The 22,610-nt window shown below is 28.0% G+C and overlaps 1 protein-coding gene across 1 annotated transcript; it reads left to right on the top strand.

The window, feature by feature from the left end:
- Positions 1 to 19,673: 19,673 nt before the first annotated feature.
- On the top strand, positions 19,674 to 22,317 carry LOC125823696 (uncharacterized). Its single transcript, XM_049503064.1, has 4 exons — positions 19,674 to 20,001; positions 20,094 to 20,518; positions 20,790 to 21,933; positions 22,054 to 22,317. Exons 1-4 carry the CDS (start codon positions 19,909 to 19,911, stop codon positions 22,246 to 22,248), a joined length of 1,857 nt encoding a protein of 618 aa, XP_049359021.1. The 5' UTR covers positions 19,674 to 19,908; the 3' UTR covers positions 22,249 to 22,317.
- The last annotated feature ends 293 nt before the right edge of the window (positions 22,318 to 22,610 follow it).

The following is a 22,610-nucleotide window of genomic DNA, read 5'->3' as shown; positions in this document are numbered from 1 at the left end:
TTAATTACTTGCACGCATCAATTCCAAGAAGAACCTTATCTCACTTATAGTAGTAATAATAATTAAAATATATTAAACAAGTTGATATTTATATAGTTTTACTCTCTGCATTTCAATTTAATTAAGATCGGTTGACTTGAACCTTTTCTTAATATATAATTTGTTTCATTAAATTATATTTATAAATTATGTTTTGAAAAATTAAGTTCGATTACCATTATTTTATATAGTTATTTAATAATAAAGAAAATGAAAAAAGACAATTAATCTTTCCTGTTTTACTAAAATAAACAAATTAAAAAATTAATTTTAATATAAAAATCAATTAAAATAAAACAGATAAAATACAAGTTCATTAATACTCTAATTCTTAATTTAATCGCTCCTTGGATTCCAACATGTACTGAAAATGGGAGCATACTCTTCCCATTAACAAACTATAAACCCTATTATTATATAAATACGACTTCAAGTATTTTAATATGTTCATTATTCAATTAAATAAGGTACATGATGTATGATGCATTAATATTCCGATAATAATAATGCCTTTTTTAAAATTATTAAGACTTCTCTTTAACTTAGATTGTTATAAATATAAATAAATTATATTAAAAAAAGGCTTTGGTCCCCTACCCCAAATCTCCCTTTATATAAGGATCTAATAATTATATTATAATTATAATACAATAAGTTAAAATTTTATTAGTTGAAGTGGCTGGTAACCTCATCACATCACATGCCTCTATTCCTCCTATAATTCTACAGTTGGACACTTGGACCACTTCTTTATCTTCGAATCAAATATATTTCAGGGCGGAGCTAGTAAAGGTCCAGTGATTAATTCATTCGAATCTTGTTTGGCGGAAAATTATACAGTTTATATATGAATAATATATATATATATAGTTGATGTTCAACCTTTTTTTACTTTTTGATGTACTTACTACTTACTTTTTTAAATTTTGAACCCTTAATGAAAATCCTTACCCCGCATTTTATTTGACAAATAAAAACTTGCTGTTTAATTTAATTTTTTATGTTCGTTGTGATTCTCCATAGAACAATCAAGATGTTAGTTAACAAATTAACAAATGTGAGTTGTGGATTGGTCTGACTTGTTTGGAATTAATTAAAATATATGTACAGGGGACTTAATTAACTGATTAATAAAAGAGTATATTAAAAAAATATTGAAGAGAAGTTGGTTCTTACAACTGTTTGGATAAGTACACTCTATCTACTATCTCAAAGCTTATATTATTTAAATCTAGAGAATTATTAGACAGTGAGATTTTAAAAAATAACGACCCCATTTGATAAAACAACAATACAATGTAGAAAAAAATACATGCAATTGCTCAATTATGAAGCCATCAATTCAAGTTTCACAAATAAATAAAGTAGTAGCTGGCAAAACTTTTTTTTTTTTCAATTTCACTATTGGTTTTTCCACTGAGAATCAGAGGAAAATTTGTGTTACGGAACAAGATTTTCTCGCTCACTTCCAATAGAACTAGTTTACTGAAAAAATGCATGGTTAAAAATAGATTTCTCTGAAATAGTAAAAAACATTTAAATATTTGTATGTGCGAATATTACTATTTTTTTTTCTTTTCTTCTTGATTTATTCAAATATCAATCAAAATAACCAGTAGACATTTTTCAACGGAAGAATGATGATTTCAATAATGTTTACATGGATAAACACAAAATGTCTCACATGATTAATTTGAAAGTGTCCCAAAATGTTTTTAAAAAAAGTCTTTCTATTTTTCATGTCAATTTTTCATGTCAAGTATGAGTAAAGGACACATTTTTGACTTTGGAGGACACAATGCCTGCCTATTATAAGGTCGTAGGGACATATTAACTCAATATTTTCAAGAAACGTACATCCCTTTTTCTCTCTTTATACAAATAAGAACAAATTTCAACTGATATGGGATGGGACTGGGCAGTCCCCCATGCATGTATAGAAAATTCAAAGATAGCGGATTTAGAATTTTCACTTAAAATTTTTGAAAAATAAAAATACAAAACTTAATGCAGTTCATGAGAATTAAACTTTGGATGTTGGGGTACTAATTGTACTGAACTATCATTTTACGTACTATTATTTAGAAAATTCAAAATTTATATATATACCTACATAATAAATCTATCCTATATATGATTGTAATATTTTGACCGAAGAGGTATTCAGATAAACACCCTCTCGCCCCCAAGATCCGCCTCCATTTATAACACACATCCTTTTACTTCTATGAAATGAATAACTAATAACGGAAGGGCGGCTAAGCACAATAACATGAATCCCTTTTAATGTGTTTCCTAAAGACAAATTCACCATGAAGTTATTTATTCAAAAATGAAGAAGAGTTCAAGTTATGTGCATCATAAAATATAAATTTATTAAAATACACTATATAATAGTTTAGGCTTTTAATCACACTCGAAATATTTGATTTAAACTATTACTACTCCGTAAGTTTGGTGGTTGATCAAGAGTCATACTTTTCCATCTAAGACATCGTATTACAGGAAATGGCCTAAACTAGCGTGATATTTACCATAATATAACAATGACCGAAGGCCACGCTTGTAATATTATACTTGATATCAAATTAAGTTGACCTACGATCATTCAATAACAAGTAACTCTTCGTAGTAATTTATAAAATAGAATAATTAATATTCCATTTTAACTTTTTAAAGAAAAAATGGAAAGTGATGTGTTAGTAGCCCTAAATTTTGTTAGGTTAGTTCACATGTTTTGTTTCTAAGGCTCCCATCTCAATTATATAATTGGATAAGCAGAACCACAGGGAGTAAAGCGACAACCCACTTGGGGGCTTTAAATACAAATTGCAACCATTATTACTTCAAACACTTGGGTAAATTAATTGGTGTCCATATATACCACGTTCTTGAATTGACATGATTTTGGATCATTCAAAAACATTAGTACAAAAAATGGACCCTTGTTTTAAACATAGTTAACATGAACCAAACTCCCACTATCATGAACTATGTTATATTGTAATGGGGCTTATATTTATGTTCATAATGTAACATTATTGTAGCTCGTAGTCAGGGGCGGAGCTAAAGTAAAACTGAAGAGTTCATTCAAACAACCTTTATTGAAAAATTATATAGTTTCAGTATAGTTAGCATTATTTTTTAGTATAACTTACAGAAATTCTATACCTTTTGGAAGTTTCCCTGATTACAAAAATTTCAAATTTTTCATTTCTCTCGAATATATTCCTTAGTTGTCTAAGAGGATAGGGATGTATCCAATAGGGATATGGATGTATCCGAGGGGGGATTTTTATATTTTTTTTAAATTGTAGGAATTTTAGAGAATATGATATCTTAAGTTATGAATTTATGTATTTTTTCCTAATTTTTTTTATTGTATATGTTGAATAATGTCAACATCTTGCTTATGCAAGACCCACGAGATGGTAGGGTAGCCCAGGTCGGAGTTATAATCGAAGGTGGTGCTTGCTTGGTGGACTTAACTAAAAATGAAATTCATTTTTGATATGAACTATAACTTTTGACATGATATAACACTTGATCCTAACAATATGTATAATAACTATTGCTCTTTAATCTCTTCATATGCTTAATTTTTTTCATATTTTACACTTTGATAGCGAAAACAATTTTGATTCCACCACTAGTCGTAGTGTGATAGTACTAGTGAGTAAGGGACATAAATAATAATTGAGCTAATCATATAAATAGTGGTAGGCCTATAAATCGTGCTACTTTTTGTTTTATGGTCCTAAATTCCTGGATGAGCTGGAGGTGTAGTGTGGTCGGTTTATGAACTTTGGGCCCAAACATTTAGTGATGTGGCATTGCCAAATGTATTTTTATTAATTTAATTTCGTGCGCTGGCAATATTTTTCTTAATTATATATACTAACAAATTAATTACTTTAAAAATAATTATAAATTACTGCTCGTAATATATGAAATTAATTATATCGAAAATTATGTAAGCAACAATAATAGATAAAATTACATTGGCAATAATATGGACTTTTTTTTTTAATTAATCAGAATATTATATAAAAGTCAAATCCATCTAGTCCACTATAAAGATGATTTAATAAAGGTTTTGGTGGACCTGTCTGTTACTGTGAGGGAGGGGGAAAAGACAACTTTAATTTGTTTTTGCCTATAATTTATTAACTTATATTATAACAAAAACAATTTGTAATGATAATATATACACACATTAAAAAAAGGTTAAAGATTTTATCGATATTAGTTAATTATCATTAGATTCAATATCGCTATAGGCTTGAGGACATTAACAAAGAATATTAATTGCTGTCAAAAATACATATTTAATGTTAATTAAACTATTGCCGCTAAAGATCATTTTGGTGCAGTGTTATCCTCTTGATTTCCTCTTCCGTAGCTAAAGTGAAGGTTTCTCTCGTGACAATAACAAAAATAACTTTTAACGGTAATAAATATAGACATTAATAAGGAGTGCTAAAAATTTTACCGGCATTAGTTAAGTGTCATTAGAACCAATGTCACTAAAAGTTTTAGGGACATATACAAAGAGTATTAATTGCTACTAAAAATACATATTTAACGATAATTAAACTATTATCATTAATTAATTGCCACTAATAATCATTTTTCATGTAGTGCATATATAACAATTTGTTTTATCTTCTATTGGCTTTTACAAAAGTCAGCACCGTTAATTAGTACGATATTTGATTATTTATAATTTTACAATTTCACATAAATACAATAAGTTATGAGTCAATTTATATATTATTTTATGTTGTATATATATAAAAAAGATAAAATATCTGGTATGAGAATTAGTGATACATACTGAATTGATAAATTTACCCTTTGTAGAGCAAGAATGGATAATGTTGATGTTGCTTACTGCTAGACTCTTCATCTTCTAAATGTATTTCTCTTTGGAGATTCTAAAGGCATAATTGTAAGCAAATATTTATTCTAAAAATTACCTAACGTGAATAAATTTCTAACACAACAAATTGAACATTCAAGAAACAATCTCTGCATAATAATTAATTATGCATTACTTAATATCTATTTAATTTCGATATAAATAAAGTCTTCATAACTAATCTTCGTCATTATTAATATTTATAAAACTCTAGTCAACAACCAAACTTATAAATAACCACCCTAGACTCTAGAGTATATAAGTAGTTATGTTAATTTTGGAGTGTATACATTAATCCTAAAAATTACATGAGCAGAGACCTTTTTATAGTTGGGTAATAAGGAGTCATTTTATGTGAGATATATTAGATTAATGATTTTAGAATAAAAATATTGCCATTATTCAGGGGCGGCTCAACGTAATTGGGGGCCTAAAGCGAAATTTCAATTTGCGGCCTAAAATATAAATACACTTCATATACGTATTTATTCAAAAAAAAAAATACACTATTAAGATGAAAATTATTAGTACTTAATATTGTTTTTTGAGTTACTAGTTTTAGGTAAGATTTTATCAACTCAACATTGAAAAATATCCTTTAAGTGAGACAATTATTATATGTATTGTTAACATAATGATATAAGTAATAAGTTGATAAATATTAAATAAAGATAAGAGTTAGAAGTTTAGAATCATAGAATTTGACTCAAAAAGTTGATGACTTGGTATACCTCATTTTAATATGCTTAGAGTAATGCTTGAAACTAAAATTTAAAAAGAAATAAAAAAGAATTTGTAATTCACTTTGTTCAACATTTTTCACTGTTAATTCTTATTTTTAACAAAGTACAAAAGATGTTAAATTGGATAAAATAATTTATTTTTAAAAATAATTATACTTTTTATTATAAATAATTAATTTTTCTATAAAAAATTTAACACGTAATTTATTCTTGACAAAAAATTGGGGCCTCCAGAATTTGGGGGCCTAAGGCAAAGGCCTTATTTTTGAAAGCATAGAGCCGGCCCTGCCATTATTTCGACATAATTAATTGATAAATAACTTATTCCCAATCCCACGATTATTTTTGGTGGTCGCTTAGCTGCCACTGAACTGATCATCTGAAAAAAGTAAAAAGAAAGTAGGTAGAAAGGGTGCAGGGTGCAGCTTAATTAATTAATTATTTAATGTAGTTTAAAAGAGGGTTAACTTTATGGGGGATGGGCTCGAAAATATACATTTTTTATTATTACAGTCTCTCAGTATTATCGTTTTCTCAAGTAAAGCTGTCACACTTGTAATCTTTTTGCATGTTTAAATGACTTAAATCATGCCCATATTGATCTGTCGCTTTTACCTAACTGCAGCTTATTTACTTTCTTAATTTATTTGTGTTTCGTATTCAATACACGATATTTATATTAGAGTTTAATTAAATTCGAATTTACATAAAAGAAAAATGTCTTATGTTACGATGTAAAACATTTCCTAATAAAAGTAACTCCATATCCAGGATCTTGGTGAGGTTTTTTCCTAGATAGTAAAATTGACAAGTAAATAAAATGTTTATTTTTACTTTCTCCAATCTTTTTTAGTTGTTATGTAGCGTTTTTTATGAATCAACTCTTAAAGTTGAATTAAATTACACTTGGTTAATATTTTAAAATAAAAATTTTGAAATTCAAAAACTAGATGAAATATATTTGAAATTGTAATTTTTATCGTATTGACATAATTAAAAAATATATTTAAAATATTAATTATAGTTCATATTATTTGACTCACGGAGCAAATTGTGACATGCATAAAGGAAAGTGGAATTAATATAGAAGCGAATAAAATGTTTGACTTAGTAAGTGTGAATATTTGTTGTGGTCAAAGATTTTGCATCCTCCTAGAAGCACCATAATCCTAAGTTTGACTTTATTATACATATATTTCCAACTGTATGCTAATGCTGCACTTCCTCATAATTGAATTTCTCAGATTTATATAACTCTCCTTTTATCCCTAAAATTTAAAAAACTCTAAATTAATCGGACTATACAAATAATATCAACATTAGATGAAAAATAAAAATTATATATTGCGTTTGTTGAGCATTACTTGTTCTGGTAAATATAAAGAAGCTAGCTAACAAATTAAAGCAAAAAAATGAGATATTTTGCATTCGTATTTTTTAGTTTGAATTATATCCTTATTATTAAGAAATTATTTTTCAATTTATTATTCTCTTCATTTTAAAGAACCCATAATTTGATTAAAAAAAATATTTCTTTCATTTCTTAGCAACTATTTAATCCAACTTCTGATATATTCTAACTACTTTTAAAAGTAAAGATCGTAAAACTTAAAAACTATTTTTTTCACAAATTTCTAATCAAGTCTAAATCAAAATAAATATATTGAAACGAATGAAACATTTTATTTTTACTAGTCGTCAACGTAATCACATGCGAGAAGAATAATAGCGGAAGTGATATCTAAATCGTACATAAGCAATGTTTCACTAAATAAGGTATGTACGTTTTGAACTTTAATCTAATATGCATCGTCGAAAAAAGAATGATAAGCTCTAAATATTTTTAAGGAAAAATTAGAGAAACACACCTTTTAGTTTATTTATTACCATTATTCCTTATAAGTTTTACAAATCTCTAAAATTCCTCATTTTTGCGCATCAGATTAGTGTATCTCGCGCATCAGATTAATGTATCAGTGCTTATATTATTGTATCTCGCACATCATATTAGTGTATCATGTATAAATGTATATCAGATTAGTGTATCATGTATAAAATTTAATGTATCTTACTTAACGATTAATGTATCTCGCGCATCATATTAATGTATCAGCGCTTATATTATTGTATCCGTTTGAGGAATTTCTGTAATTATAAATTTTTAAGGGATATATTGTAATTTTACCTTAAAATTATGTGATTTCTGTAATTTGCTCATATTTTAATCCAACATGAATCCTTTAAATTGGACCACGTGATCTCTTCCATTCACCACGTGCACTCTCCTTTCAGCTTCAGAAGCATTACTTTTTCCGTGAATCCACTAGAAAAAAACAAAGGCTAATATTTAAGGTAAAAAAAAGGTTTGTTATATAGTAGTTTATTTTTTTCATTTTGAGTTAATATACTCTATGATTCTTTTCGCATTTGATTTTCTTTTGTCTTCTTTAATTGTCATTATTTGAGATTTTTCATTCTTTAGTGTAATTATTATGAGGAATAAAAAGAAATGTGAATGGAAGAAAAAGTATGAAAAATTTTAAAACTAATTTAAGAATATAGAGCTTTAATTTGTTGTATCACATAATTTTTATTTTTTGAAGGTGTCGTTTGGTTATTGGTTATAGTTACAATACAAGGTAATTCAAGAACTAGGAATGTAGAAATTAGAGTCCGGAGCCAAAAAGGACAAAAAAAATTGTCAAAATTTTAAAAGGGCACATCAATTTTTTTAAAAACCAAAAGGGTAAAATCGCTTCCGATTAGCAGCGATTTTGTCCAAAACTTTTTTTCTTATTTTTATTAAAATCACTGCCACAACAGCGATTTTAAGTTAGAATTTCTTTTTTCTTACATCGCTGCAGGGGGAGCATTTTTCTCGATTAATAATTTTTTTATTTTTTTTTTGTTAAATGACTCGATTGTAATGAAGAAAGAGGGAAAATGCATTATATGTATCAATTCTTGTTTGGTTCATGTATATCTACAATAAAAATATGCTATTATTTCCATGCCTATTGTTAATTATTAATAATATTATTATTCAAGACAGAGATATTTTATCACTAAGTATGTGTGTACGTATATATATATATACACCTACTTTAAAGGGCACAAAGAACTTCATATCCATAAATAGTAAATGACCGTGTATGTAAAAAAATTTATAAATTAAAGCACACATTGTAAATGGAAATCCTCGTCTTTAATTAAACTATAGAAAAATAAAATATAAAAATGATAAACATCACGGACAGTACACTCAATAAATTGTTGAAGCATGAGGAAAATTGAATTATATATCATAAATAATAATAAAAGAATAATTGAATTAAAAAAAAAACTTCAAAAAGGGCAAGATTAAACACATCAAAAAAAAATTCCTCCCTTGGCAGCGATTTTCAGTTTAATTTTTTTTAATTTTATCAAAATCACTGAAAGTGTCTTAACTCTTAACCATCGATTTCCTCAAAAAATAAAATTATTGAAAAGCTGCACGATTTTTTAAAAAAATAAATAATTTTTTTTATAAAAATGCTGCTGTAGCAGCGATTTTAAAGAAAAACAGGAATTTTTATTTTGAGAAAATCGCTGCTAAGGCAGCAATTTTTATTTCTTTTAATGTAACGGCGTCAACTTTTGTCAGAAGAAAATCGTTCCTTTACCCTTTTGGTTAAAAAAATTTTTGATGTGCCGTTTTTATTTTTTTGAAAGAAAAAAGTAACCCTTTTAATTTGTTTTTGTTTTGCATATTAGTAATTTTCTCTTTTGCTTTGCATAATATGATAAATATAAATTAATTCATAATTTATTATATAAGTTCTAATTATGCGTTATTTTAAATTTACAATGTATGACAATTTGTAATCTTGTCATAGTGGCAATGATAGGAATTAAAGTTTAAAAAAAAATTACAATGTATGATGTGGTAAAATGCATGGATATATCCGTAATAACGAACATACTACACAACGTTCAATTATATATTAAATGCATGTTAGCAGCAGTAATTATTATACTAATAACCTACTAATAATGTACTTAATCCATTTGATAAGAGAATCTTTTAGGGTATTATGCCTAGCTCCTAGGATTCCAACATGTTCATAAAATGGAAGCGTACTATCCCCCATTAACAAACCATTTATAATATAAATTTCATTAATTACACAATCAATGTATTGATTAAGTTGTTAATATGGTCCATAAAGTAGGAAGCATCTCTATATATATTCCATCTATAATATAGTTTCTTTAATAGTTTTATTCATACGAACTCTTATATTTAACTTATGACATATGATTATTGTCATTTTATTATTTTTTAAAAATGCAGAATTATATCATATAAGGATATAACCTCACCCAATCCCTTTAAATAAGGATCTACCTATAATTAAAGCACCTAATCAGCTGAAACTGTGTAAACTCATCACATCACATTTCCCCTCCTCCTAATAAATCAATTGACTTCTTTTACATATTCTCCATATAATAAGGGTAATAATATTATAGTGGCGAAATCAGAAATTATAATAAGAAAATTATTAAAATGTGAACTTGTGAGTGAATAGGGTAAAATTTAGATTTGATGAATGAGGATAAAATAATGTGCATGCATATTTTGTGGATCATGTCTCTACGTAAATAGTTAAAAATACATATATAGCTACACATTATTTGGTCTCATTGCCAATCAACTTCTACAGAGTTAATTTTTCCGAATTTAAAATTATTTGAAGATGGAATTTTCAAAATCTAACTCAAATTTCACGGTCATATTTGAAGATAAATTTTAAAATCTACTCCCAGCATTTATGACCAAGGTTGGTAACTTGAATATTGTTTTGTTTATTTATATGCAGTTTGAATATGTTGCTAAATTATCTATTTTACTGTGCATTTTTTACAAGTTATTTCTTTACAATATAATCATTTGGTCAATTCTATTCATTAGTCCTTTAACCACGTGTACAAATTCATATTATATCATTTTAATAGTTTGATTGGATGGTTATTATATATTGTTTCATAATATATTATATTGTATTATTTTAATGAAAAAAATAGGGTTTGAACGAAGAGCTACTATGAAAAAGTAGGATAAAAGATGAAATATGATTATTTATTATATTAATAATAAATAAATACAAAACGAGAAGAAAATATTAAAGAACGATGCAATCACACCGAATTGATCGTTATGACGTTACATAAAATGGGCAGGTCATTTCGTCGTTATCTAACAATTAATTTAAACTATATGATACAATAGAATTTAAATATTAATCAAAACAAACATTATATTAATTTAAACTAAGGGGATTCATTTGATTCCCTTCCTGTTAACAAAAATGTTGTAAGTGAGTTCTTTTTTTAAAAAAAATAGAATAAGATATTGATAAGAAAACTGGTCTGAGATAATATTCTTCTAATAATTTCTTTTTGATAAGATAAAAATAGAATTATGGTGTTTGGTGAAAATTTATTTTTCTATAAATATTTGGATCATAATTGGCAAACAAATGAGAAAAATATTTTGGAAGGTTGGAAGAAAAAATATGGTTCATATAATTAACTCTAACAAATAATACAACTATTATCTGGTGATGGAAGTATGTGAGGTTTATTGAAATTTATTTAATGTTGTTTATTTGATTCTTAATAGCATAATCCGTTAGTTAAAACAATTGTGTGTTTTGGATTGGCGAGATTTGTCAACGATAGAAAGTCAAACCTTGTGGATGCAACATTAATAATAAGCTAGATTATAAAAATTGAAGAGAAAGTTTAGTTGTACTACATTACATCTTATTTTATGATTTTTGTTTTTTCAGTTGGTATCTATTATCTGTATTAATGTTTGATTAGTTTAAATTCATGATAAAAAGAGCTCATTCATGAATAATGCTCCCTAAAAAATATATTTAATAATGAAAATTTGAAATCGAGACCTTTAATAAAAAAGAGAGTGACTTTGCCTATTGTACAACAATCATGATATATATAGTTTTTGAGTGAATAAAAAAGAAAGAGAATTTATTGAGAAATAATAGTGTTGCCCAATTATGGACCAATCAAATAAACAAGCCAGGATCATCCTTTGTGCTATTGATGTAAAATATTCAGCATCATGAACATTACTTTTCATATTGGTAAAAAAGTTAAATCTACTACTTTTTGTATAACCACGTGATATTTGAAAATCACTAATTCAATCAATTCATTTCATTTTGATTAAAAATTAAGAAAAATATGACTTATTCAAATCGTGCAATTCAACTTATCTGAAAATTGAATTGATTTGAGCTAAATATGTAGATCAGATTAACCCATAAAAAACTTGTCAGTATTTCTTTTGTTTTATATGTTAGATATATTCATTAAAAGAAAATATTGTTTTATTTCATAACCAAACAAATAACAAGAAAAAAAATAATGAAATTAAAAATAATTTGGTAAAAGTTAGGTTACGACCCATTTTGGCCCTGTCTCTCAGCACAAATAACATTTGGATAGTGAGTAAGAGCCTGTTTGAATTGATTTATTTCGATATTTTCAAGTAAAAAATAATAATTTTAAGCATACTATAATATTTAAATAACAAAATAAAAATTAAAAACACTTGTCTTTATCCAAAATAATAAAAATAAGTTTCAAAAGTCAATAACTTATGAAACCTATTTGGATTAGCTTACTTAAGTGTTTTAAAGTTAAAATAGTTTTTAAATAGTTTTGTAGTGTTTGGATAAATAAAAAGTGATTTTAAGCACATGTTTTCTAAGCCAATATAATAAAAATAAGTCAGAAGCATACGTTAGAAATCCTAACTTATGACTTTTAACTTATAAGTCATAAGTTATAAGCCCATCCAAACAGACACATCCAAGCAAACTCTTATTAACATTAGCTTATATTATTGTATTCACCTCTAAGGCTCTACTTAGGACCCCAAAAAAAATAAAATGAATCACTTTATACGAAGAATTCAAATTAAGTGAATAATAGTGACCTTCACTAAGAACTAGTCATCAGCATTATCAACTTCATTACAAAAACATTGCACACGACACAACATGTGCTTTTAAAAATTATTATTATTGGGGTCAATTTACAATGGTACTATACTAAATGTTTCGTATGATAGATCGAGGATGTGCTAGAAATGTCTTTCTATTTACATTTACAAACATAATTTGACTTTGGAGGTCACCTATATACTAGTAATAGGAACATACTTGCCCCATCCCATTCTATTAACTATCGTTCAATATGAAGATAAGATAAACAAAGTTATTTCATGGATTCAAATATTTCATGAGATTAGCTATCTCGCTATATATATAAAAAATAACTTATCTCATCATTATAATACGAATGATGGAATAGATACCTTATTCCTCGTATCAAACGATCGTAGCACTTTGGATTGGCTGGCAAAAATGTAGATGAAGAAGACCTATGAGTGTGGAAATATATGGATGAAATTCGGGGCAAAATTACTTTCAAGAAAATAATAACGGGTGGACCCGGAAACCCATCATACAACAGCTACCTCTATTCATGATTATCCAACTGTCAAATGGGCCCACATCTTCCATCCTGGACATGGGCCCTACCTTTTTAATTATTATTTTTTTTAAAAAGGGAAAAATTTCAGAAATAATAAGTTTGTGACTTAATTACCAAAAATAACGATAGTTACAATATAGTATCCGTTTTTTAAATTGGTTTTATATCAAGTGATATAACACTTTTTGAAATTTGCTTTTGGTGTATCTTTGAAGCGCTGCAAATTGTTGTATCACTGATATAACGCGAATTTTAGAAAGTATTGTGTCACATAATTTTAAAAAATTCTCACCATATTTGATAAAAGAATGTCAAAATTCTCACTATATTGTTTAAGTTTGTCTCATTTAACTAATAATTATAATAAAAGAAATAGGCTAAACCTATAAAAATAATTTATTTTGTATTTACATTGGCTGGAATGAAACCTACATTTGTAGACCCTCATATGGGATGACATCTGGCAATCCAGCAACTGTTGGATGACGTATCATTGGTCCCAAATATGATTGATAAAGTATATATTAAATTTTTGTACTGTATTTTATATCAAAATATTTAAATAATGTATATGACGAGAGAATTACTAAGTGGCCAGGAAAATTCATTTTCTCTGATAACATGATAACGTTAGATGGGAAACGAAAAGCAAAGAAAATGGATTGGTACTAAATTTTATCTTTGCTTTTTCATATGATATTTGGTTTCCATATTAGAGTTTGACGGAATCCGAATTCGCATTGGGATAAAGTGTTTTTAAAAAAAATGTGACTATGTACTTAATGAAATTCAAACTTGAGACGTCTGATTAATAATGGAGAAGTACGTATTGGTACTAAATATTGTTAGATGAATCCACATGTTTTGTTGGAGGATTCCCCATCCCAATTATGAATAAAGATAAGCAAAGGCTCTAAGAGAGGCAACAGCCACCAAGGGTTGTTTCTTATCTAAGCACCATGTACTTCAAACACCTCTTTTGTAATTTGTGTATTCAATTATTGGCTTATTCCCAACTTCCTATGTCTTCTTGAATTGACATCATTTTGGATCATCCAAACACTAGCTCCAAAATTAAACATATTCCTCTTTACACAATGAATTCAAATTGAAACCGTTTCGCTGGACTGATAAATACTTCTTCGTTTTAAACTAGAGGTCTCAAATTTGTGAAAATGTTCAAATTTTTCAATGTGAATATAAATTTATCTGAGTCCCTAAATCTTTTTTCCCGCAAAATCACAACTATGCATAAGTAAACTAATTTCGAACCATTAAAAATGGGATGTAATTTATGATCTTTTAATCCTTAGATTGTCATGTCAGGATAAAAATATATATATACACATACAAATCTAAGATTTATTATCAGTGACTGTTCAAACTTAACCTAATATTATTTGTATACATATAAATCTTTTTGTGCATAATTCAAGGATCAAATCGAAGGGAATGATTCAATGAACTCATTCTGGATTTGCCTCTGATTACGTTAGCAACGTAACATTATTGTAGTTTTTGAATTTATAATGGACCTAATATAAGTATATTGAGGTACATTTAAATGTTGGTGGTCCTATATTAGGGGGGTGAGCTGGAGGTCCAGGGTGGGTTTACTTATTAAGATATGACACGTTTGAGTCGCAAAATTTACAAGTATTATGCTGATGTGGCAATACACATGGTCGAAAGTCAAATTACTAAAATGTCCCTCCATTAAAGAAAAAGGTTTTGGGATGGGCCTTTTATTGCCTTTAAGACCAAACCAACTAGCTATCCGTATTTCATGTGCATTCATTAAATATAAAATGTGGATTAAATGGAAAAAAAGCAAAAGGTGGAAAAAGCATAGTATATATGATTCTTGTGCCTTAAACCAAATCAAAGTTGTAATGAAATGATCGAGTATTTCTTTATTCTTAATTAAATGTCATAAGATTGAGTTTACTTAAAATATGGAATTGTCTTTGTTAAACAGTATGTTATCCCTAATATGAGACTTTTCAATGTAAATACAAATTTAGTCGATCTTTATAAAGACATTGAATATATCAAGTGTGAAACTAAAAAAAACAATATTGTGCCTTAAGAGATCACTCATTTTGCTTCTACTTTTACCGGCTTATGCTCTTCCTTTCTCTTTATTCTTCATTCCCTCCTTTAACAAATTTAATAGGAAAATTAATTAAAAATAAGCTTTTCTTCATAATATATGATATATTCTTGTGCTTTATCCATGAAAGAAGATCTTACAATGAAAGGACATGTCACACAGCTAGCTAAAAATAAATTAATAAAAAAAAACTTTTATCTCCAACAAATTAAAAGTATTTAGATGAAATGATTTATGTAATTCAAGATTATGTTAAGATATTAAATTCCCATCCCACAATTAACATGAAATAAATTAGATATTTTTGTACGTTTAAGCTTGCCAATTCAAGATAGAAAAGTGTTTACTGACCAATTGAAGTTTTAATCGTGAAATTTAAAATTATATAACAATAAATATATATTTTAGTAATTGGAATGAAAAGCGGTTATTTGTGATTTTTACACCAAAATGCATGGATAAAATAATATTGGTTAAACTAAAAATTAAATTGAATCTATTTTTGACCGCATAATATATTTTTTCAACCTTTATGTATTTTGATATGTTGCATTAAAAAGAAACAAATGAAAATGTGATCTTCCATCTAGGAAACAACAATCCCAATTTCCATTGCATGAACAGAAATAATCTCTATGAAGAAATTTGATTTTGAGTTTTGAAGTTGTGTTCATGTATGTATTATATTTTTTTAAAATTAAAATTTTGTGAGTTGAAGTTACAGAAACTATCCTGATCTGATTTTTCGGAATTTGAAGATATTTAAAGATTAAATATTCAAAATTTAATTAATTTTCATGGTCAAAGCGATATTTAGAGATGAATTTTAAAATCTACTCCCAGCATTTATGACCAAGGTTGCTTACTTGAATGCTGTTTTGCTTATTTATATACGGTTTGTATTTTTTAAGTTAATATTGCGAATCAACGTATATCGAGATTAAACTAGGCCAACACGAAGAGATTAGAAATTTTATGAGCAAAATATTAACGTCCAAATTTTTAATTTTCATTATTTTTATTTTAGAGATAAATTATTTATTATATGAGTTTTTGCTAAAATCATGATTAATCGGTTCGTTAACCCCAAGAAAGAAAATCTCACGTTTTTTTTTAAAGAGGACATTATTAATATTTGGAAAATGAAAAGTTCTTTTAAATTTCTAAAAAATGAGTACAAATAATAAGTAGTACATAAATTAGCAACAGAAAAATGAAATTTTTAGGTGTACATTTATAACATGATTTATTACTAGGTATACTTTAGTCAGAAAACATTAATGTTTTATTCACATCGAAAAATTAAATAGGGTTGAGCATTAGATTTAAAATTCTGCTTTTATACTTTGTACATTGATTTGACTTATCCATGGAGAAAAGAGATAACCTTATGGAGTACAAAAGAAATAAAAGACTCTGAAACTACATTTATACATTTTTTTAATATGGTGCTCGGTATTCGTATTGAAATCCAATTAAATATGAATTTAGATTGAAAAGTCTCACACAAGGGAGTAAAATGCTCTTTAACAAAAGTGACTCCATGGTCAAGAAAACCAAACTCGAGACATCTAATTAAATATGAAAACAATGCAAATATAAGGGCACAAAAAACTGAAAATTACTTTCTCCGTATACCTTTATTTGTCTTTTATATATAAAATATATTTTTAATTTTATTTATTAGTTTTAGCATCATAAAAAATTAATTATTTTCTTGTTACATTAATTTTTATTCCTCAAATCATTTTCTAAAACTTAATATTTATATATTATTATTTTTCAAATAAGGTGCAAAATTTAAAATGAATAAATAAAATGTACTGAGAGAGTAAATGAAGTTGCTGCTTTTACTTTTTGATTGTGAGATTCATCAATGCAAATACCCAAAAAATATTTGCCAAGCTTTTCTCCAAATAGTTTTGAGAAGAGGGTCTATTAATTATTTTTTACTGTAATAAAAGAAAAGCAAAGGAACAAAAGGGTGAATTAGTAAATAGAAAGTGCTAAATGGCTAGAAAATTTGGTCAGTATTAAAAAAATTATAATACTTTTTTATTTTAAAATAAACTGATCTTTTTTCCATATTTTAGTTAAAAGGGTAAAATGTTTTAAAAGATAAAATAACATAGATAAAATATCATTCTGGTTATAAATAAAGCGGATTATAGAGTCTCAATTTATTTTTATAATTTGTTAATCTTATTTTATGTTTTTTTTTTCTACCTGTTATCTGGAAACCGGAAATTACCAGTTTTTCCATCATACTCTTTCAATTTAGGAACCTTCTAAAAAAATTTATCACACTTTTATATTTTTTTTAATGGCCACTCAAAATTTACTTACTAGTCTGATATTTTCTATCAAATAATTATTACTACAATAGTTTCTACCGGCAATTTAATATATAATGCTGGCTTAGGTACAAGTGTAACATAAAAGATATTAAGACAATTGAAAATTTGGAATAAAACTTCGACCTAAATAGAAATATGAGATAATTTTAGAGATCTTTTGAGGTTTTTGTTCTATAATATTGACCTCTCCGTGATTTATGATATTACGTCTATCTTATTTATTTTGATTTTTTTTTGTAACCATTCTTTAAATCTATTAAAGTAAATATAAATTAATTATAATTTGATAAATTTATCTCTATTTATATTATTTCTTCATTAATACATATTATTAGAAAATGACTTATTAATAAATATTAATAAAAATTGAAGTAGTCTATTTATTCTACTTCGAGCATGGTTATTAGTATTTTGAATTTGAGTTAAGTCAAATCTAATAATAAATAAAAACTTAAATTATACAAATATAATAAAATTTAAGTTACAATCGAGACAAATATAATATTTAAACTATTAATACAATAAATAACAATCATCCAAACAAGATGTTAAAATTGAAGTAGTCTATTTGTTCTACTCCGAGCATGGTTTTTAGTATTTTGAATTTGGTTAAAGTCAAATCTAATAAATAAATAAATAAAAACTTAAATTATACCAATATAATAAAATTTAAGTTACAATCTAGATAAATATAATATTTAAACTATTAATACAATAAATAACAACCGCTCAAACAAGGTGTTAAAAATTGAAGTAGTCTATTTGTTCTATACTCCGAGCATGGTATTAGTATTTTGAATTTGGGTTAAGTCAAATCTAATAAATAAATAAAAACTTAAATTATACAAATATAATAAAATTTAAGTTACAATCTAGACAAATATAATATTTAAACTATTAATACAATAAATAACAATCATTCAAACAAGGTGTTAAAATTGAAGTAGTCTATTTGTTCTACTCCGAGCATGGTTTTTCGTATTTTGAATTTGGGTAAAGTCAAATTTAATAAATAAAAAAAAACTTAAATTATACCAATATAATAAAATTTAAGTTATAATCTAAACGAACATAATATTAATCTATTAATACAATAAATAACAACCATTCAAACAAGGTATAAAAATTGAAGTACTCTATTTATTCTATACTCCGAGAGCATGGTTATTAGTATTTTGAATTTGGGTTAAGTCAAATCTAATAAATAAATAAAAACTTAAATTATACCAATATAATAAAATTTAAGTTAACATCTAGACAAATATAATATTTAAACTATTAATACAATAAATAACAACCCTCCAAACAAGGTGTTAAAATTGAAGTAGTCTATTTATTCTACTCCGAGCATGGTTATTACTCTCTCCGTCTAACAATAGTTGTTCACTATATTATTTTGGAATGTCGAACAATACTTGAGCAATTTATGAATACATAATTTTACACTTAGTTCCTAATTTATCATTATTATTAATTATAGTTATTTATCTATTACATTTTTCAAGATATTGTAACTCTTCTATTTATAATTTTTTAACAACTTTGCAGAATTAATCGTGGACAACTATTATTGGACGTTATAGTATTTTGAATTTGGGTTAAGTCAAATCTAATAAATAAAGTGAAGTAATTAGTTACTCCCTTCACTACTTTCTCCATTTAATTTTATTTGTCATATTTTGGAATGGTAAGTTTATACCGTTTGACTTTTGAAAAACAAAATATGATGAGTAAAAACAAATGAAACTAACAATAAAATTAGTCTCTAGATATTAAATTATCTTTATTAAAGAGAATTTTGCCTTTTATTATCAAATTTGCCATTGCGAATTCAAATTTAAACAAAATATAATGATAAGCCAAAAACATTTAACTCAGAAATAGGTAGCAGATCGTAGGGTGTGAGAGAGAAGAATATGGGGTGGGTGGGTGGTTTGCCAGCGAAGAAGCAGAAGGATCAATGCTTTCTCTCTGCTCAGGTCAAAGCTGGCACTCTGTAATCTGTATTTAGCCTCTCTCTCTTCTATTTCTCTTCTCTTATTTACATCTACATTCCCTCTCTCTCCCCCTTCACTTTTCTCTCTTCTCTCTCTTCACTTCGAAGAGGAAAAAAAATGAGTATTTGAGAAGCTTTCTCTCAAAACCAACAAGTGAAGCATTTTAATGGTTGATCATTATACATCAACCATGGCTGCCTCTCCTAATTCTTCTATTTCTTGTTCTGAAAAGAAACATTGGTGGATAAGCAATCGAAAGGTAAACAACAAAAATCATAAAAATCTAATCTTTTTTCTTACCCAATTTAATGTCTATGCTAATTTATAGTTTTTATATGATTGATTACACAGATTGTTGATAAATATATCAAAGATGCGAAATTTCTCATTGCTACTCAAGAACCCAACGAGATTGCTTCAGCGGTTAATCTTCTCGACGCGGCTCTTGCTCTGCTACCTCGTTTTGAGTTAGCCCTTGAGTTAAAAGCTCGATCTTTACTCTATCTCCGGCGATTCAAAGACGTCGCCGATATGCTACAAGACTACATTCCCAGTCTGAAAATGCCCGTCGATGAGACATCGTCGTCGACTTCGTCATCTGGGTCGTCGGATAATTCATCGACACAGTTCTCGAGAGAGAGAATGAAGCTACTTTCGTCGGGTAGTGGGTCACCGGGTCGTGATGAACCCGGGTTCAAGTGCTTTTCAGTTTCCGATTTGAAGAAGAAAGTTATGGCCGGAATCTACAAAAACTGTGATAAAGAAGGGCAATGGAGGTAATTTTTCTGTTCCATTGATTGTAACAATGGCTTGTATATTACGCAATAACAGCTAGCTGTCTTTATAATTTGATAGGATTTTACTAATCTTGAATTTGTTTATTTCGTTCAAGTTAAATCTATTTTGTTGCTTTGCTTCGTTATAGTATTAACTAGTCCTTGAAAAATGTAATGTCTTTATTGAAATTGTTTTGTTTAGTGTGAATCTATGGTGAATGAGTTGACTTGAACGCACATTCAATTTCATATTTGTTAATTGTTTTTCCAGGTACTTGGTTCTTGGTCAAGCTTGTTGCCATTTGGGTCTAATGGAAGATGCAATGGTACTCTTACAGACCGGTAAACGCATTGCTACCGATGCATTCCGTCGCGAAAGCATTTGCTGGTCGGATGATAGTTTTTCATTTGCTAAATTTCCAATCTCCGGTGAACCGGGCATTGGAAATAGCCAGCCTCCGACTCCTCCTAAAACGGAGTCGGAGAGCATTTCTCAGCTACTCAGCCATATCAAGCTCTTGCTTCGTCGAAAGACGGCTGCAATTGCAGCTCTTGATGCTGGTCTTTATTCAGAAGCTATAAGACATTTTTCTAAAATTGTGGATGGTCGACGTGGGGCTCCACAAGGGTTTTTGGCTGAATGTTACGTGCATAGGGCCTCAGCATATCGATCTTCTGGTCGAATTGCTGAGGCGATTGCTGATTGTAATCGAACATTAGCATTGGACCCTTCTTGCATTGATGCTCTTAGAACTAGAGCTGCTTTGTTTGAAACTATTCGATGCTTGCCCGACAGTCTTCACGATCTTGAACATTTGAAACTGTTGTATAATTCAATTCTACGGGATAGGAAATTACCTGGACCTATATGGAAGCGTCAATGTGTGCAATACAGGGAGATTCCAGGGAGGCTTTGTTCATTGGGTGCCAAAATGCAAGAATTGAAGCAGAGAGTTGCTTCTGGTGAAACGAAGAATGTAGATAACTACGCGTTGATTGGTTTGAGGCGGGGTTGTTCAAGGTCTGAATTGGAAAGAGCACATCTTTTGCTCACTTTAAGACACAAGCCTGATAAATCAACAAGTTTTGTGGAGAGGTGTGAGTTTGCGGATGAAAAGGATGTTGATTCTGTAAGGGATCGCGCGAAATTGTCTTCCTTGCTATTGTATCGATTGATCCAGAAAGGTTATACAAAATTAATGACAACAATCATCGATGAAGAAGCTGCTGAGAAACAGAGAACTAAGGCAGCAGCTGCATTACAAGCAATGCAGCAGCAGCAGCAGCAGCAACAACAAGTTCAGCAAACTCAAGAACTACAACAATCTCGAGCTGAAGCAATCAGCAATGCAGCATCAAGAAGAGCAGTAGAGGCTGCTGCTACGTCGAATACTACTTTAAGAGTACCTCCAAAAGCTGCTGCTAATACTACACCATCACGAGAGGCTGCTGCTAATACTACACCATCACGAGAGGCTGCTGTTAATACTACACCATCACGAGAGGGTGCTGCTAATACTACACCATCACGAGAGGCTGCTGTTAACACTACTACATCGTGTAACAACAGCAGGGCAGAAAGCAAAGTGGTGGTTTCAACCTTGACAAATGCATCTTCATTTCAAGGTGTGTTCTGTAGAGACCTTGCAATTGTTGGGAATCTGTTGTCTCAAACTGGAACCGGGTTTAATCGCGCTATTCCTATGAAATATGAGGCACTGAGCTGCTAATTCATCGTAGAAATCCGATGAAGAACAACGATTTAATTAGCTTGGACAATGTTTATACTATCGGCTCGCGCATGCAGGGGAAAATCCTAATTTGGTACCAATATCTTTGTACAAAGGGCAAAAAAAAAATGAAATTACTATTTGCAGCCGGGAAAATTTTGCTACTTTATTTTTGTTTTTCTTTTGTTGTCAATCTTTTGCACTACATGTAATGTACATATAGTTAAATTCAGCACCTAAATTATCTACTACTAGTACTTCTTTTTGTTATATTGTTTGCTTTGTCATATTACTTTCACCTTGTCCTTTGTTCATTTAGATTTGAATGGAAGCCAAGGGGAAACTCCTAAATCTTGAAAAAA

This window comes from Solanum verrucosum, unplaced genomic scaffold (assembly GCF_900185275.1).
Source record: "Solanum verrucosum unplaced genomic scaffold, falcon-dt-bn FXZP01000093.1, whole genome shotgun sequence".
Lineage (NCBI taxonomy): Eukaryota > Viridiplantae > Streptophyta > Magnoliopsida > Solanales > Solanaceae > Solanum > Solanum verrucosum.
This window is presented reverse-complemented; position numbering and strand designations above follow the sequence as displayed.

What these genes read in the sequence shown, in the direction of transcription:
- LOC125823696 (XM_049503064.1), top strand. Translation starts at nt 19,909, where the DNA reads ATGGTTGATCATTATACATCAACCATGGCTGCCTCTCCTAATTCTTCT. An exon ending in GATAAAGAAGGGCAATGGAG is followed by an intron (nt 20,519 to 20,789) that starts GTAATTTTTCTG and finishes TTGTTTTTCCAG; the next exon opens with GTACTTGGTTCTTGGTCAAG. An exon ending in CTTTAAGAGTACCTCCAAAA is followed by an intron (nt 21,934 to 22,053) that starts GCTGCTGCTAAT and finishes CCATCACGAGAG; the next exon opens with GCTGCTGTTAACACTACTAC.